Genomic DNA, 19575 nt, shown 5'->3' with positions numbered 1-19575 from the left:
GAAATTGAATCGGTAAAAAACATCACTAGTATTTAGGTGACGGATTGCTAGGGAGCTCTTAGCTTGGTGAAAATGAATACGAATTACCTACGTAGGGACTGGATTTAAGAAGTCTCTTAGCTTAAGAAACTTTTAGTAAGATGACTGTTTAGGATGTCTTGGTGAAAACGGGCATAAGTGCTCTATAGTCGATCATGGGATGATTTTCGTTTCGAGAGCTCCTTTCCGGTATCCAAAACTAACCCTGAACAAGTTCATGTGCGTTGGATCATGGTATTTTATATTTTTTGCTCGTCCAGTACTTGAGTGAACCAGTCCCTTTTTTGCACAAAAACCATATCCTCCATAGCTCCATTCCATCAGCTGAATGTCAACATCAATCGATACACACACATACAGGACATCAAACACAAACATACAAACACACACACACACAGAGACGTTTATTCATTCAGTAACTTGCAGTCAATGGTCCGTCATAGTCGATCGACGCAGGGCTGGGAAGTTAGTTCCGATCACTATAACCTGTCACCACCGTGCCGTCCCTGTGTCCCTAGTCCAGTCTTTCCGTAGGTCTGTCTGATAATAAGTTACTGAGTTAAATGCCTTAGTGCCAATTTCTCCATAGTCGGTTAGACTATAACCAGGGAGTAGTGGTTGTCTTTTGACACATCTGTCATGAATTTTATATGGAGATGACGTATAATTTATAAATCAATCCCTGTCGGTTAGATAACCGACCATGGAGAAATTGGCACTAAAGGTGATCATGGTCATCTGAAAAGCTGGTTTACAAACTTTGAAACAACAAGTGAATAGTTTAAATATAAATGACAATGTGTAGGGAATGCCCTGTGCTGGTAGAGGGGGACTCATCAATGCGTATGCGCTTTGCCCTTCATCGCTACTGCACTATTATTAAACCCGTCAAGGAACTTTCCACTGAAGTCCCTGCTGTTAAGGTGGCTTTTCGAATGGAGAAAGCATTGTTTACAAAGTTGATAGAGCGAAGCGAAGCTAAACAGATACGGAAGGGCTTACTGTTTTGCTTCTTTTTAACTTTCGCTTTTAGCTTCAGTTGAAGGAACGAACTGTAGAATTATATTAGTATAGCGGTAGGTTTAGCCTGCACCGTTGAGTAAACGAATTGAGGAAACCACAAGTTTCTAATTCCATAGGGAAATAAGTCAATCCCTGACACCACAAAACGTGAGAACAAGAAATTGCTCCTTTACTTTCATCAGCAGAATCCGTGTCAAACCCTGAAGGAAGTATTGCTATCAACACCTTTATAACTACTCTATTAGGTTCAAATCCCGCCTGACAGCCTAGTGCAGGTATAAAATTGATATGGCGCCAGCCGCAGGCCTATGGTTTCCTAGTAGCTGCAGGGAGCCTAGTTTCGCGACCTGACCGCAGTACCGCAAGACATAGTTCCTTGCTTTCCTTCGCCCCTGGTACATTGACTCTGCGGTCGGGTATTGCGGTTTTGTATTAAATTAAATTAGAAGTGCGCATAATTATTGCCTAATGACACCTTTTGCTTGTAATTATTACTCGTATGTAGTGGGGCCTTTTATCATGAGAAGTAAGAGAGAAACTTTCTCATCCTACATAAAATTATTCACGGCCAAAGTACATTAAATAGGTACTCGTATGTTCTATACATATAACTCTTTCACGAGTTGACGGGCTATAAGACAACAGATTTAAAAGGCTCACTAAATAAATCCAGCTCTATCGTGAGAACCCACTAACATTGCCAAGCTGATATAAGACAGAGTGGGGCTCATTGCAAGTCAATGAAGAAGTCAGCGAGACGAGTTGACAGCCGTATACTGAAGGGCTCAATGCCCTATGAGATTTAACACATCCTTGAGGATCGTTTCCTGGCCTTTCATTGGCTACTGGATTAGATCTCTGACTGTGATTGGTTGAGTACGCTAGAGGGGCTCTTAATAAATCTTACATTTGAGCCCATAAGAAACCAAGTGGGTTAGCAATAGGATTGATGACACGATGAGTAATGGTTGGATTGCCCTAGAAATGTCCTGAAGAGATGTATTTATGAGGGATTAAATCTAGTTAAGACCCAGGCACAGGCGACTTGAGCAAACACGGGCAATACGGGCATCTAACTAGTATAATTTTAACCTAACCACAGTATTCAATTATGTGCCAACAAAAATAATGAGCAGGCAATATCAGTGCGTACTAGCAAGGCACGTCGATGTCACAACCAGTTTGAAGACTGATCCGATATTTTTTCTATTCCAAATATGGCGAGTGTATGGCGGCGGCCGCTCACGTAACAAATGACAATCGCACTCGCCTCCCGGCTGTTGAACCCGGAATCTCCTTGTTGGGCACCACTCTGGACCAGCACGCTTCAGCTCTTATAAGCCTATAGAATCTTACACAGAAAATCATACATTATGTGTAAAGGCCTTTGCTTCATCAAGGGAATAAACGGCTTTATCCATGTATTTGGATATGTATGCAGATGTTATTGTTTCCCACTCTGTACGCGAGTGTATAGTTAGCCCATTCAGACAAATAAAGAGTGCATTGCCCTATGCCCTAGGTTTCAGACAGGGAAGTTAGGCTCCTAACTCTGTAATTGAATAATGGCTTGTTTATGCGTTGTGTTGTGACGTTCTGATGCATGTATTGTATGTAAAGGGAATAAAAAGTACCTCTACATAATTATATGTATGGAAAGTACAATTTATTCAAAATAACTTGGTCATCAAAAATAAATCTTTTAGTTTCCATTATTCTATAATGTACCTCAAATCTGAATCTACTAGGCTGTGGCAACCATTATTAGTAATTTTGTGATGACAAGACATTACCAGCTTAATACTCAAGTAGGTACCAAGAAAACATAAAATTGAAGGAGTGTCCCAGACAACAGCCACATCGATGCGTCGGGCGAGGGTGCAACGCGCCCGCACACCCGACTGTCTCATACAACTAGAGGTACAGACGTTTTCGTCGCGACATCATGGCTACTGAAGAAAGAAAGATAATCGCTGAAATTTGTTCGAACAAAATACAAATACCTAGGCCTCTGCCGAGGAGTGCCAAAATACTGTATGCTCAACCTTCTTCATCTGTCTATGGCCTCCACTCCAGAACACTGCTACCCCAAAATGCAACGGCACTAATTGTTTGTTAAGTAATTTCGGTGTTTAATTTAACTACATAACTTGATGATAATAATCTTGATTATGATCTACGGCGCCTGCTGCTGTCTCAGTGAGGGATTACACAAGATTCAATTAAATGATTTGCGATGGCGAGATACTAACGAATCATTACTGACATTCCAATCTGATGATATCAAATCAACTCATTTTTTCAATAGGGTAATTTTAAACTAATCCTATGCGTTTTTGACTCCTGTTTTAGTTCCAAAGTTAGTTTTCCAAGTTGGTAAAATAACTTATTTGACGAAGAACTTGCATTTTGCTAACTTTCCCAAAAACTTATCGGGTGCAGGCACTAAATTATGGCATAGTTTTTTTAGCTCACTGTACGTAAAATGGCGAAAAGTTAGCCAACTGGAGACGCAGCCTTTTGCTCATCGTATAGAGCAGTAGCTACAGATCTACCTCGTCTAGTCTAAACTGGCGGTAAACCGTCGTTTTCCCGCTCGTTCAACTTGACCCGGCGGCGGCGGTGGCGGCGCGTGGGCTCTCTGTTTACCGACGATAATGATTGACAACTTTATAGCTAACTACTGCTTACAAGCGTATGATTGCCTGGTCTTGTGTCATTGTGTGGTGTTAAAAGTGTTCTTGATTATTATAGCTTGTGTAGTTTTTTACGTCCTGATACAGTGGCATATAGGCGTTTGCGGTATTAGATAGAAATAATAACATAGACCTAATACTTATGCATGATAGAAATTCAATACTTCATTCGAATGGAAGAATACTTACACTGTATTAACTTGTGGTATGGTCAAACTCCAAACGAATTAAAATTTGGTCATGATTTCCATTCACCTGATTAAGTTAAGTAGGTGGAAACCTGCATAAAATGCCCCTCAAAGACCTTATCGAATGAAATGTTCGTGGTTCATACCTTGTCGACGTGCCGGCATGTCACTGCAACCACTGTCACTAGATCTAGACAAGTCATTAGGAAATTCACAGAACTAGAGTTTTTCCCATCTGTATCATGTCTGATGCCCTTTTGAGGAGAGTGGTTTGTAAACAGATACTGCAGCACCCGGCTCGTAAAATGTCTAAATGGGGATATTCGAAACTTATACTGTGCACTCCAGTTAATGTAGCTTTTACTTAACTGCAACTATTATTGAAGAATTCTAAGAGATTCGTTTTAAGGAGATTAGTCTGTTAACTTGCGGTTTTGCAAGCAGCCTTTTTGTCTTAATAATACATATCTTACATTTAACATGTATCTAATCTAATAATGTCATTATTTAAATAAAAATTGGCTTAGATTATAGTCATTTCCTAAACTTTTGCGTAATTTTGTCATTCCGATGTACTTCCGGCCCAATAGTTTCATTAAACTTGGTTTCGGATTGCAGTAAGTACTTATCGTCATGCGAAATGTTTGTCCCAATTTGTGTTGCTATCGATTGTGTGTCGTGCTCGGCGGCTGTCTCGCTATATTTAGGGTAACGGGTTCGGTGCCGGCCGGTCCCAAGAGCTCCGCTTGTCGTGAAGACCTTGGATTTTTATGATCTACTTACTGCTATCGTGCATTCTTTTCTGTTTTCATAATTTGTCTGATTGTTTTTGATTTGTTGTGTTGTGGATATGGTATTCTTTTGTTGTTTATTTATACTTTAAATGATTTATTACTAAGGATGTTTCTTTGATTTCATCGTCCACAAAGTGCAAATACAGACAAAATAAAGGTTGTTTGCTGTACACCAAACAGTTAAAATGCACAAAGTCTAATTACCATAGTCCATGAGATAATAACTGGATCACAAAACAACAAAAATAAGCCAAGTCTCTGGTCACGTCTGAGCCATGAGCCCTGGCTCACGAACTCCAGCAGACCAGCCGGCAGTGGTGCAGCTCCAAACTGAACAAAACATGCTGCGGAAGAGGTCTTTTCAGAGAGGAATCTAGAATATCCGATATCTATTTTCACATGTTCTAGGTGGCATATGGTCCCATATTTATAATGTTATTCAATAAGACTTTTTAATGTATATTTTGGTTAACATATCGAATCAAACCCTAATCTTCATTCAGCTAGATCAAGACATGGTCAATACTATCTTTAAAAATAACATCAAAGTAAGTACCTACACTTCTTTGTACAATAATAATTATTTCATACATGATTGTATACATACTGATAGTGTGTATTCAGTTGGGCCTCACGTTTGTGTCGTATAAGGGCAGAGCTTTAGAAGTCGCCGCCGACCAGCCCGTGTCCCCACGGATCACGGCGTCTGATCACAACGCAACATGATCAGATTAACCAAAATGTATCTACCGCAATGTGCTTCACCAATATGAGCTGTAGTCTAGACTGACACAATCCAATATCATTTACATAACCGTTAAAAGTGCATGCTTCTCAATATATATTTTAACTGACAACATCAATCATTACAAATTACCTGTTAGTTATCTCTCCTTGTCTTGTGAGTGAGGGTCCTCACAAACACTCCAAGGTCCTCATTTCCATAATTCTCTGAAACAGATCATTAAACTCCGTCAAACCCATCTCAGTGATCACCTCTCGCCATTGTATCTTTATTATCAGTGACCTTACTGTACAGATTCATTCGTTTTCATTTTTGAAACAAAAATATAACAGCCCTTGTCAGACAAGTAGGTACGTAAATCATGTAGGTATTATCGTGTTCAGTTTTTTTCTCCTGGCCTTTATCATGAAACCCTTTTGGTGCATTTGCTGATAAGTGATAACCTTATTAGATCATACAGTGTGTTTGTATCTTTTTTTCTGAATCCTACGTTTATCTGTAAAAAACAACCCAATGATGTAATTGACAAAAACACCATTAGTTTGAATGGTAGCCCTCATAACGAACTCATTGTTCTACTCCTATATTTGGACTAAGTCTTCCCAGAAACTCTTTTATGGACATTCAATCAAGTCGAAGAACGATAACTCATGAATAAATTATTATTAGTACTTTACAAAATTAACAAGCACGATTTTGAACGTCTGTTCTTTAACCGAAACCTATTCTATGGGGATATCCTAGTTACCAGAAACTTCTTCAGTTTCTTATCGTGTCGGTGACAAACACAAGATCTAGACTAGGGTTTGTGACCGCAGTGAAAGGATTAGCATCAGTCGCTGACTGTCTGTAATGCGCTGGAATAATATAAAACCTAACGATAAATAAAATAATCTCAATTCCGTCTGCATTGTTCCAGGTCCCCTGGGCTCCAACATGGCGTACTCGTACCGCTGCGGCCCGACGGCCGCGCTGAGCAACCGCACGTCCTGGGGCCCCGTGTCCTCCCCCTCCGTCGACCCCAAGACCTTCGAGCGCCCCCTCTCCGGCAACTACGACCGCATCTTCAACGCCTTCGAGCGAACCAACGCCTTCCAATACGTGAGGAACACGTTCGAGCAGACGAAGGAAGAGGACAGACATATGGGGAGTGCTGATGTGGTGGTGAATAGGAAGATGAGCAGTAGTTTTGAGCGTGCGGACTGTAGTCTGGCGGCGCAGAGCCCGGCGCTGGAGGATGAAGACTTCTACCGGGAGAAGATCCTGTACTCGCAGGCGAGGCAGCTGTTCCCGCTGCAGGAGGATCTGGCTGACTGGATCAATAAGACTATTGGTGAGTATTGGAGACCTTATTAGTCCTGAGCGCCTCTGGTCAAGTTTTTGGCTAGGCAGATTTTATAAACTGAATTGTTAAACCTTGCTAGACAATGCCAATACTTTGGTTGGTTAGTTAGACCAGTGAGACCTTATTAGTCCTGAGCGCCGCTGATCAAGTTTTTGGCTAGGCAGATTTTATAAACTGAATTGTTAAACCTTGCTAGGCAATGCCAATACTAAAAATCCTGGAATTCAATTCTATGTTAATCTGTTGCTCTCCTAGTAATAAAAGCACTGATGAGGTAAGATTGGCGAGAATAAATGTTAAATGCAACAGAATTTAGCATTTCAGTAGTGCCATTTGTAAGCCCATAAAGTGTAGTTCACAACATGCCGACTCGGCTTCCTAGACTATTAAGGAACCTGGTTCTAACAGGCGACATGCTCAGTAAATTGTACGACATACAATATATTTCATACAATACTCGTAAATAAATTGTACAATTTCAACTGTAACAAGCTGTTAGGTATTACAATTTAGTTTCCTGGAAGTACAGATTTGGTTTCGTTTTACGATTTGGGATATTCAAGTTGTTATTTATTTTAAGGATATGGGCGCCCTATGTTTTAAATTAAAACACATTTTAGAACAACAAAAGTCACGTATGAATTTTATTTATTCAACCAGGCGGTCATAAATCACCAGGAAGTATAACAAAGTGTAATGGGGGACTAGGATCGCATCATCTCGCCTTATTTGTGTAGTTTTTATAGCCAAGTCCGCGCCGGTGGGTCTGAGAATTAAAACTACTCCTTATTTGAACAGTATTTTTTGCTAATATATTAGACTTTTTGTCGCTATTTCACAACAATGAAGCTGTTTGATATGAATCGGGTGGTTTTTTCATCGCTAAATATGAAAAAATATTGTTTTTTACCTTTTATCAAGCCGTCACTGGCTTTTTACAGTTTGGTTTGTACTATTCCTGCTACGTACGTACTAGGCTATCATAAAGTTAAGAAGTCTGCTCGCCGTCTCCCGGTCGTTATGTCGTGAATATTCAACCAGCGTACCTACTCTTCACGACTTCTTGTGTGGTCTAACTACTTAGCTTACTTAAGGATTAAGGAGTAATTCAAATGTGGAAATGGGATACGCAAATCAAATCTAAATAGGGATTTTCTTAGTTTAGTAAGAAATACTTAACTAAAGAAAGCGGACATCACGCTGAAGCTGTAGGGTAAATATTAAGTTCTACAATAGAACCATTTTATAATGTACAGAACACAAAGGTTGGCTTGTAGCACATAATTATAGATACTTTTGTATGTCAACAGGTAGGTGCTCCTAGTCATTGCATTCCGTTATAACTACGGCCACTATTTGCAGTTTTAATTAGCCGGCGCACTATCACGTCCCTGCTACCCCGTTACTTCTATAACCATCGAGGAATTTGAATATTGATTTTAACATCATAGGTAACAGGTACCTTTTCACTGAATCATGACGTTTCTACTGGTCTAGCGAGGTAACTATCATCATTGAGGCTTTGATTATTAATCAAAGCATTTAGGTGCCGAACTTCAGCAGAATCGTCTACTGAATCTGTGACATATATGAGGAATATGGAAGCTACATAGTCTATGACTAAATACAAGAACTTCGAGTATAAGAAGTCTTCGACCCTGCAATGAAAGTGATCAATGAATAACTTTCATCTGTCGCCCACAATATTCCCAAGGGGCGATAAATTGTGTCTAGATAGGCGAGTGCTTTAGTTTTTGCGACTCAACAACCAGGCATTAGTGCGCAGGCGCAGGCGTGGCCTCGGAACACAACCTCTCATCATGAGCATACGCACTCACCTCTGAACCAATGGGAACAATCAGAGCTGATTCACTTTTACTTATTTGTATAATTGGCTAATAAGATTGATGAAACGGTGTAAAAAATGAATTGATTACTTATTATTTATTTATAAACTGTCTGGTTTATAATGATTTGTGAAGATGTTAAGTACCTATAAAGTTTTCTGTCGGTTTATTGTGTCAAATAATCTTCTTTCATCACTTCCCGTAAAATAAGTATTGAATAATATATTCGGTCGTTGGCAGCCAAAGTGATCAATACCCAAGGGTACCGCATCTCGGTTTAAAATAAACATGAAAGTGAAAACGACTCCCCGTCACATTATACATACAATAATAAGTGGTTGTGCGCAGGTGTGTGAGTAAATAATATACTGGTAATAAATAATAATGTACTCAAGTGTTTATGTTTTACATACCGGCCGAAACCAGCGCATGGGCGGCGAGAAAATGCTAGTAAATGATTACATTCATTATTGATGAATTCCACACACGTATGCGCGCCTGGTCGCAACCTAACATTATTTATGATGACTTAAGCTACGGACATAATTCGCTCCATATTTGCGTCACAGATAAGTGTCGTGGTAGATTGGATAAACTGGCCGCTCTAATTATTTACACACTGCATGTTATTGCTATAGTATTATAAAATGAGAAAAATAACCTCCCATATGTGATACAAGCGTAAGCGGCTGCAATTATTACTTACAATTAGTTACTTATATAAGTTGTTCCCATTAATTATGTTAAAATTGTCTCTTCCATCCAAAGGTTGTCTGGTAGAGATTGCTTTAAGCAATAAGGCCGCCTTTTTGTACTATTTTATGTATATAAGTTGTGAATTGTAATGTGTCTTTAATGGTGCAAAATAAAGAGTATTCTATTCTATTCTATTCTAATTAGTACTTAGAGGATTGAAAGATGTGCTTTGCTGTCCTATCATACTCAATAGTCTACCACTTTGACTACCACAAAACTGATACTTAAAGCTTTTATTAATTAAAAGTATTAGGTAGGTATTAATACTAAGTACAGTTCCTGTGATGAATTTCTTCACTTGTACAAGTGACATAGAAACACGTAAGCGGAAATTAGGATTGTTTAGTTTATTTATACTTTAAAAAGTAGAGTAGGCTCTTGACCAGATATGCTGATTGGTAATTTTGTGCCATCGACAAAATATACTTGATCTGCATAAAATATTCAAATTGAGGTGACAACTAAATCATTACGCAGGTCATTAAATAAATTATGATTACCGAGTATCTACCAGATAACACGACGTTATTAAATATTTAGGTCTTTGTGAATCTAAATATGTATATGTAGCTTTTCCTGCACAAATGTCGCTGAAAATACGACTCTCTTAAAGAGTATATCACAATATAATTACCTAACTACTATATGCTCACTATCCTCAGTCCATCCTCAGTCCTTGTTCCTCATCGTGGCTCTACTAGTTCATGTTGTCGTGCACTAGGGTCACCACCGTGTGGAAACGATTTTCCAGTGAGAATTGTCGTCGCTTAGTGGTTAGTGGACGTTAAATAAGGTGATACCTACGTCAGACGTCACTCAAGGCGGCGGCTAGTGCACTACTGCCTATCCTGATCACTGAAGACGAAAGGGTAAAAAAATATATAATTGCAATTAACGACAGCATTCCTTCAGACAGACATGACAATACGGCGGGGTATAATGCAGTCTCGCATCACATCGTAATTACATGTCGTATCGATCGATTTCAGTGATACTTCATCTGTTCGATTCCCAATTAACTCTTAGGACACTATATTTAAAGATGACAATTAAATAACCAAATAAGTTTTTTTGTTTTTATTCAATAAAATTATAGTGGTCTACCAATTTGTAATTTACCCACTGTTTATTTATATTTTTATTACACGGCTGTTCGATGTTAATTATACCTTAGTTGGTATGTAGCTTTTTGTGTGTAGAATTTTGTAGGCACTCTAGCTGCGATCCTGCACTGAAGGTCACTGAAAAACTGTAATCACCTACCTCCTCTATTATATACTTCTTCATCTCATTATGTAATATAGTGATGGTATAATCGGTGAGCTAGTACAATCCAGTTAGCTGCAAGAGGCGGGTCGCCGCCGCCGCGGGTAATAGGATTGTCCCGACTGAAATCGCATGGCTGCTGAAACTAAACACTGCACTCACCTTTAACCCTTTTATCGATCGTAGATCGTTTATGGGTGGGTCTATCTTCGTCATCTAAACGCGTAAACGATATAAACACACACTTGGGCTAAAATAGGGTTTGTCATCGTGTTAAATGGAGTAAGTAACCTAAAAAGTTGCTGGGTATGTACCCAGGGTTAGGAGACATATCCAATCCAATCTACATAATATATGTATATAAGGTAGGCAAGCTACATAATGGATGCTTGTCTGGGTACTGGTAGGTTTAGTTGAGAAGACACACGGGGCTCCAATTCTTGAAATATGTTTTATAACATACTGAGTTAAATGGAACTGAATGGTGTAAACCAATTCTTTTTATACTAGATAATGTAAAAATATTGTTAAAGATGCTTGTCTTGGATTGTAATCCTTGGATGTTCAAGGTAGGACTTAATTATTTCAAAACATTAAGTTGCCCAAATTTCATTACCCAACGCAATTTAGTCGATAAGAGTAAACTGGCCCTTCGTTGTATCTACGTCGATAACAAACCCGTGTAGCGGCCGCAGTGCGGCTATACACCGGGTTGTAAGTGTGTGACTACTTGGACCACAACACAAGTGAAGTTTCTGAAATATTTGAGCAGGCGCAGACAAAAAACAAATTGTTCAACATTCACTCACTCGCCTTGCCTGCCGGTCGCTCGCTTGTCTGATCAAAATGGTCACAAATTGGCCGGCAGGTTCTGCGGGTTTTACTTCAATAATTACTGACAAAAATACTTATTTGAGACACGTGTTTTTGTAGACATTTCGTATTTACTCAGGAGATGCCAAACGTTCTACATTTATGTAGTAGTATGAGTAGTCTATCTATAATCTACAGTATAGACTTCTATACTTAATACTTACCCACATATATTTTTATAAATACAGTGAGGTTTATGTGTTATTTACCTATTTACTTACTGAAATTTTCAGTTTAACAACATGTAAATCATCATTACAATACAAAGTAACGAAAACGACCTGCTATTTGTGATTATGCGGAAATGCGTTTCTCATTTAATAACACCGTATGCCTTACGCATTCAGTGACACAGCCGGCGCCTAACTTGGGCCCTGCTGACTTATCCGGCGCACGCGCAGCCTAATGTTAGTCCTGTTGGTCTGTGATTTAGGACCTATGTGTAGTGGTCTGTGCATTATACATGCCCATATGTATCGCTACTGTCTGGCTGCAACTCTCGCAACTCTCTGGTTTGTTACTTACTCGCTTATTGTGAAACCGGTCACATTAGGAGTGGTTTGGTCTCTGCGGTTTGAGCATTTAATGATATGAGAAATAAAGGTAATGCGCTACCTATTTATTTGAGGAACGATTATGTGTAAGTATTTCGTAAATTACATAAACTGTGGCCTTACAGGCAGCTTAGCTTAGTGATCACGATTGATCTAGCTAAGTAGGGTAGGTTAGCATTTTAAAAAGCTAGCCAAGCGTATTTATCAATCACTCAATGTGTCTAAAATTCTATTTCCTAATGACCGTCTCCAGTCTCCAGGGAGCAGACCCAGTGCCCCCGGGGTCACGGTGGGTCACGGGGTGTCTCGCGGGTCACGGGGTCACATTATCATACGAACTGGAGCAGCTCGTGATAGGGCAGGCCGCGGGCCGCAGTGGGTCGCGGTTAGCAAACCTGCGCCTCACTGTCGTTAGGACAGGCGAAAGGTGCTGCTGATAAGGAAGGGAGTTGGTTTGACTTAGTTGTGATAGTATTGAGTTGCTTTTGCGCTGATGTGAGGCGAAAGTTTGGTCTGCCTGTTTGGAAATGAATACTTAGTAGCAAAATGCATTTTTCATTGAGTAAATTATTTATTTATTTTAGGGGTTTGGGTATAGGTATGCTTTTATATAATACAGGTTATTATTTAATTGTGACTACCTCCGAAATGAACCAGACTTAATGGGTAGGTACTTTGCATAAAATTACAAAGAATTAAAATTACTGACGTCGACAATATCAATGTTACAAAACATTACATTGTGTACAATTATTGCAAACTTCAATTAACCTAATTATTTAATCTGCTAAAATATATTTTAATGTCGCATGCATTATCCCATTTCCCATTACAATTACAAGATAGCACTTTAAAAAAATAAGAATAAAAAAGAACTTATAATGTTCTTAATCGTGGTAATGGTAATGCAATAACCTAGTTCCCTGGTAATTTACCTAATTGTGAACACCATTACAATTATTTTTCTCTCATTTACAATCTAATAGCTTCGGTCAACGATCTTTCGATAATACTCCATATACTATCTGTTTTGTTGAGTGTAAGTTGATTGTAAGCATTACCAAAGCACGTCACAAGACCATCGTGATCGTTTAACGACGGTCTTGTGACTCTTGTGCTTTGGTACAGACGACAGCTACAAGTTAGCAAATCTCGCTACAAAAATGCCCCTTTTTAAATGAGGTATTAACTCCTCCTCAGCTCAACACTTTTATGATCCACTGACTAACTATTATACATGAAAAGATTTTTATACACCTATCGATTAAATCTTCTTCCCCCATAACTTTGAGGGCACAAATTAGTATAAAATCTTTTACCGACCGTACCTCCACCCTCACTAACCCCCCTCCCTCTCCGCAGGCATCTCGTACCTGTCCGGGGAGAACTTCCTGGACGTGCTGGACAACGGCGTGGAGCTGTGCCAGCTGGCGGCGACCATCCACGACCGCGCCCGGGACGCCCTGGACAATGGACTCCTTGTGGGGGTGAGTGGCTGCTTCTAGGAACATCGACATTTTGTCGCTGCCACAACGCAACTGCAAAAAGCCGCTGTCACACTATTCACACGTAACCACAGCTTGACCATATTATGTCGCTGCGACGTGGTGTGGTTGTGGTACGTGTGAATTGACGCTATACACTCCAGTGGACCACTTATATCAGTCGTTCCACCTGTCGCTCACCCATACTCCCCTAGTACCGTACATCAGCATCTGCCCACAGGTGGTACTTACCTCAGATCCACGGAGCAGTGAGGCGTAGCTACTTCTCTCACTCATACTCTCCTGGTACCCAACACCTTCCTCTTCCCACAACTGGTGCCTCCACGGTCGATGGCAGAGCACGTAGTGGCAACTTCTTACATTCATACTCTCCTAGTACCTAACATCACCTTCATCCACAGCCGGTGCCGCAGATCCGCGGGCGCTGCTGGCAGCGCGCGGCGCGGCGCAGCTTCTTCTCGCGGGACAACACGGAGAACTTCCTCACCTTCTGCCGCGATCTCGGCGTGCACGAGAACCTGCTGTTCGAGAGCGATGACTTGGGTGAGAACCTCGTCGCCTTGTGACCACATGGGCTAGAGTACGGGGTGCAATCAAGACATGACAAAAGTTATCCGTCGCGCTCGCTCTTGAGGCTGCGCGATGTGAGTGAGCGCGATGCAAAACTTTTGTCACGTCTTAATTGCTCCCCGTGCTAGCCAGACCAGCCCAGAAGTCTCATAGAGACTCTTGAAAGCAAGTTGCTTTTCACAAGAATCGCTTGAAATATAAACAGTAATAGATGTGAGATAACCCGTAAACTGGGTTCCAAAAGTTTCCCGTTAAAATACTTCCCGGCGCTGGAAGTAATTAAGCTGAAAACAATAAAGAGGCATGCATGTTAACAATATTTAAAGTAATAACTCTATAAATAAGCGCTCTCGTATTGGTGTCTTCCCCTACCGTCTTTAACGTGAGCATCTGTCCTCTTCCAGTGCTACACAACCAGCCGCGGCAGGTGATCCTGTGCCTGCTGGAGGTGGCGCGGCTAGCGACGCGCTACGGCGTGGAGCCACCAGGGCTGGTGCAGTTGGAGAAGGAGATCGCGGCCGAGGAGCGCGACTCCGGCCTGCACTCCGCGCTCAGCGACGCCGCCTGGCAGTTCCGAGACTCCTCGCCCGAGCCCATGAGGGAGAAGTGAGCCTTCTTTTAGCTATAATGTCCTAGTACTTTTACTTACTTTTTCTGCCCCTGCAGCAAATTGGTTCAGTCGATATTACAATTATTTTGACATGAAGTGAGGTACATTCGTAGTCCGTATGATGTTCTTTGCCAAACTTAGTTCAGAAAATTGGCAGACTTATGGCCTCATCCAAGACTATCAGGGAGAAGAAGGTGAAATCCTTTTCATGACCTAAATTCATTTTATAATGTTTCAGATCTATAGCAGCGCCACCTCCATCGTCACCAGAACCCGATGACAGTAAGTTACCTTTCACTTCTTTATTTTACGGTCCGCTGGTAGGTACTTACAAGATTTATAAGTATCATCAGAGAAAAAAGACTAACAACACACACACGCCTCAAACTGGTCCTCATCCACCTGTCCTCCGTTATCATCATCATCAGTTCATAATCTTCTACTGCTGGACATACACGTTAAATCTCCCAAGAAACACCACAAACCTGTGTCCTCTGAATTCGTCCGTCAAATGGACTGGAAAGCGTCCCACTCTATTATACGCTGGTCAGTTCTTTGTCTCCACTGGAGAACTCGTTTAACCCTGCTATACCTACGTCGTTATTTAATACCGTCTAATCTTCATCAGGAAACGCCTCTTCTGGTGTGGAGGACACTGATGACGCCAAGTCGGAGGGCACCGTGGACAGCAGTGACTCGGACGTGCCGCTCAAACCCACCAACGAACTGGACAAGAGGGTAAGACAACAAGTTTAAACACCTAAAGATCTTTAAGGCCAACTCGGTAGGTACTGCTACCTATGGAATTGGCCTGGCCTTAGTTTCACTTGATTCAACTGTTTAAAAACTTCATACGGCCAAAACTTAAACCTCTTCCAATTAAATTAAAGGTACCAATGACATATTTTTCAACCTCACACCACCACAGTATGTGCTGGGAGTGAAGGAAAATTGTGTGCAGAATTAAACATCAATCCTGGTTTTGTCCTCCTGTTTAGTAGCAAATATCCACGGTGAACCCCGTCACGTCACGGCAAACCCACATTCAGGGCTTTACAAAAGCGGTAAAAGTACTAAAGGTATTAACTCAAAAGGGGATGACTCACGAGGTCAAAAAACTTTTGTTCTTCGACTTTCGCGAAACAACACCTGTATATGTTTCTCATGTCTCCAGGTGCAGCTGGTGACCCGTCTGATGGAGCGCGGCTGCTCGTGCGGCGCCGGCAGGTGCTCCAAGCTGCTGAAGGTCAAGAAGGTGGGCGAGGGCCGCTACAACATCGCCGGGAGGAACGTCTTCATACGGGTGAGATATTGTTGCTGCTGTTTCGGCTCCTTGGTTCACTGGCATAGAACAACGCACCGCAACCTAAGTGGTTGGACCAGTCTATGATAATCCTGTGAGAGATAAGGTTTACTGTCAGCCTATTTTCCATTTACGTAGCTGAAGCAGTGCCATCTTCAGTTATAAGTCATTCAATTGAGTAATGAGAGTATGATAAGTTATAACAAATGAAATTTTCACATCTACCACAGCGTCATTAGAGTAGATAATAATATTCCTATCTCACACTTGATTAACCGATATGTATTACTTATCCCCAGTTGCTGAAGGGCCGGCACATGATGGTGCGCGTGGGCGGCGGCTGGGACACGCTGGAGCACTTCCTGTCGCGCCACGAGCCGTGCCAGGTGCGCCTCGTGACGCAGGGCCGCCGCGGGGGCGCCCTGCTGCCCCTGCCCCCGCCCCCCGCGCCCCTGTCACCCGCCGCCTCCACCGGGAAACTCTCCCCGACACCCTCTAGCGGAAAACTCTCACCAGCACCTTCTAGTGGAAAACTCTCACCTATCAGCAAAGCTTCCTCAGGAAAAATCTCACCCGTAGACCGCGCCCTCACCCGCTCCTCCACTGTCTCACCCGTGCAAAGCTCTAGAGCTTCCACCACCTCGCCCGTCAGTCGGAAGACTTCTTCCGGAAAATCTTCTCCGTTAGATAATAGACGGACTTCCACGCCGAAGCCGTCTACAGCGAAACAGCGCTCGGCTTTGACGCTGCCTCTGAAGGATGCTGACAAAGTGCGCCCGCGCAAGCAGTCGGCCCCGGCCGGGTTCAGCCCGCGCACGCCGCCCGAGCCCCGCCCAGCCCTCAACCAACCCAAGAAGTCCCGTTCAATGAGCCTGGCTCCCAGCGAGACCAAGTTCTGCGGCTCCGAGCGCCTCAACAAAGCCCGTAGCCTCGCCGCCACGCCCACCGACAACCCGCGCAAGACCCGCAGCCAGAGCGTGGTGACAACCCCCGTGACTGACGCCAAGAAGTCCTTCTGTGGGACGGACAAACTCAACACCATGGCGAAGAAAACGCGAAGCGCCAGTCTCGCTACCACTCCTCTAGGTTTCCGACCGCTCAACAAGAGTGTATCCGCGACTCTTCCCGGCGTCACTCAAGCAGCTATAGAGGAGAGCATCCGACTGTCACTAGCGGCAAGCATAGCGGATGAGAGTTCCAAGCCCTTCCTCCACATAAAAGCCAAGTACCGTAGCCCGCCGCCGCGGGAGGTGCCTCCCAGATAAACCATTCCACTAGTTTTAACGTTTTGACTAAGTTTATCGTTATTGGGCGTCTAAAGTGCAATTAAGTTGTAAGTTCGTAGTGTAGGCGAGGTAGATCTCTTAACCTAGAAATCTCATGTAACTACCGTCATTATTTTATTTTAGTATTACTCGGTCGAGGGGGTTGGATGTGGCGGGCCGCAGTGCGAGAGAGTAGAAAAGTAAAACATCTACGATTTTGAACCCACTTGTTAGTGATAGTTGTAGGTATCATGAGGGTATGAAATAGAGCATGTTTTCTAACGATGATAACATCCTGACAACTGGTTTGTTCGGGATAGTCTTAATAAAATGAGTGTATGTGGAAAAGTTAAAGAAAATGTTCTATTCTACATATAACTCAACCTTATAAATAAGAGTTAATTTAAGTTGTAAGTAATAAATATCGTCATCTCCATTTTTAAGAGACTAGTCATAAAGGTTTTTTTAAGTTAAATAAGAAATCACGATAATTTGGAATGCAATAATGAATATGGTTTATGATATTATTTTTGATTATTTAATTTCTGTTTGATTATTTCCTTAATTGGGTGCGCTAGATTCTGTAAATTATTTCCAAGTTGTGTCTTCAACTCTTCAGTCTTGCTTGACTTCGCCCTTAGAAATAATTTTGGTTCAAGATTTATGTTCTAAAGTTAATTTTATGTTATTTTTATTTGCAATGCCATTATTTCGATTATGTTACAATTATAATTGATTGACAATAAAAAAATCTCAATTTAATTATTTTCTTTTTTTGTTTTGCTTATCTTAATCATTTTATCATGTTTCACGAGTATACTTCGTCACTTTCATCTCACATTTTTCTAATTATATTAAAACTAATAATCACATAACCCTTCCAGTAACTATACCTTATACAAGTACTTAATTAATGTGCAAGTGGCCTCAAATAAGGAACCTTTTTGGTACAAATTCGATGTCGTCAAATACACACATATCCAAATATTTTCATACAAATAGGATAGATATTTTTGCACACCTGTAGCTAGAAAGGAAATGGACCGTAGGAAACATCGAATGTTGCCTACATACTATTATTATAAGCACAGACCATGATAGAACCTTAATACAAAATATCATGCATAATTTGATAGTCATCATTAGAAATCATGTAGCCATCACGCCTATTCCATCAAATCATGTGCAACACCAGTAATGTGCCAATATTTAGCCAAATTGTATATCCATTAATAAACTTTTGCTATTCAAATACGAACTGTAGTTTTACTTGCTACGCCAAACACGCCTTTATCCCATTAAACATAAGGTTTTATCACCAAGAGTTAGAAAATAGTGTAAAAACACGTAAGGATCAAATACACCGGAGTAAAAAGCTTGTCAGCACATCGTAAAGTAAGTAAAATTCAGTTTAGCCAATATATTACTCAAATATTTCCAAGCCACACATAAAATTCTAGAAATAAAAACATAGTTTCGCGTTTCCCAGTGTGGCCGCAAGATGGCGCTGACGTCACAGCTCTCTCGACCAATCAGCGTACCGGTGCGCGCGTCCGTCACGCCCAACAAGCGAAGATACACCTACTACAACAAGATGTTCCCGCCAATGAGCTACGAGCTGCCGAGACCCTTCTCCATATCCCTCGTGTAGATCGATATTTAATTCAAAAGTGCGCCACTAGATGGCGGTTTAAGTACAAGTTTTAGATATATATATTTATTTGTTTACTTTAGGATTTCGCAATATTTACATGGTCACAGCCCTATATTTAACTGATAAGGCTAGAGATCCATTATAGTAAAATGCATTAGCAAAGAGATCCATACAATCTAATCTTTACAAAGGAAACCATAGGTTGTGATTTCATGATTTTATTGAAATACCTTCTTACAGGTAATACAAAGTATCGTCGTGAAAATATAATAATGTATAAAAATTATACTTAAAATTACACACAAAGGAATGGAAATTTAAATGCAATACGATTCAATTTAGATGTGGAATAGTATGAAGTTGGTATGAAAAGCACAAATTTTGACAAATATTACACACGTGTTGGAAATGAATGCTAATGTTTATACAAGTACTTGGTTCACTTCAGTTTGCATACGGTAAGGTCGTATATTTAAAATTTAAATGAGCGACTATACGGTTCACAATATTATAATACTAGTGAAATAGAAAATCTCTGGTTA

The 19575-nt window shown here is 41.1% G+C and overlaps 1 protein-coding gene across 2 annotated transcripts in view; it reads left to right on the top strand.

Annotated features, from left to right (window-relative positions):
- LOC105380556 (GAS2-like protein 3) overlaps positions 1 to 18141 on the top strand; it is a 65912-nt gene extending 47771 nt beyond the window's left edge. For both annotated transcript variants that reach the window (XM_048625501.1, XM_048625502.1), the window contains exons 3-10: positions 6405 to 6818; positions 13489 to 13613; positions 14033 to 14174; positions 14606 to 14807; positions 15050 to 15093; positions 15440 to 15549; positions 15986 to 16114; positions 16414 to 18141. In XM_048625501.1, the coding sequence (XP_048481458.1) occupies positions 6422 to 6818; positions 13489 to 13613; positions 14033 to 14174; positions 14606 to 14807; positions 15050 to 15093; positions 15440 to 15549; positions 15986 to 16114; positions 16414 to 17379 (2115 nt within the window). In that variant the 5' untranslated portion in view covers positions 6405 to 6421 and the 3' untranslated portion in view covers positions 17380 to 18141. The remainder of the gene's footprint in view (positions 1 to 6404; positions 6819 to 13488; positions 13614 to 14032; positions 14175 to 14605; positions 14808 to 15049; positions 15094 to 15439; positions 15550 to 15985; positions 16115 to 16413) is intronic.
- The last annotated feature ends 1434 nt before the right edge of the window (positions 18142 to 19575 follow it).

Source organism: Plutella xylostella, chromosome 14, assembly GCF_932276165.1.
Source record: "Plutella xylostella chromosome 14, ilPluXylo3.1, whole genome shotgun sequence".
Taxonomy (NCBI): domain Eukaryota; kingdom Metazoa; phylum Arthropoda; class Insecta; order Lepidoptera; family Plutellidae; genus Plutella; species Plutella xylostella.
This window is presented reverse-complemented; position numbering and strand designations above follow the sequence as displayed.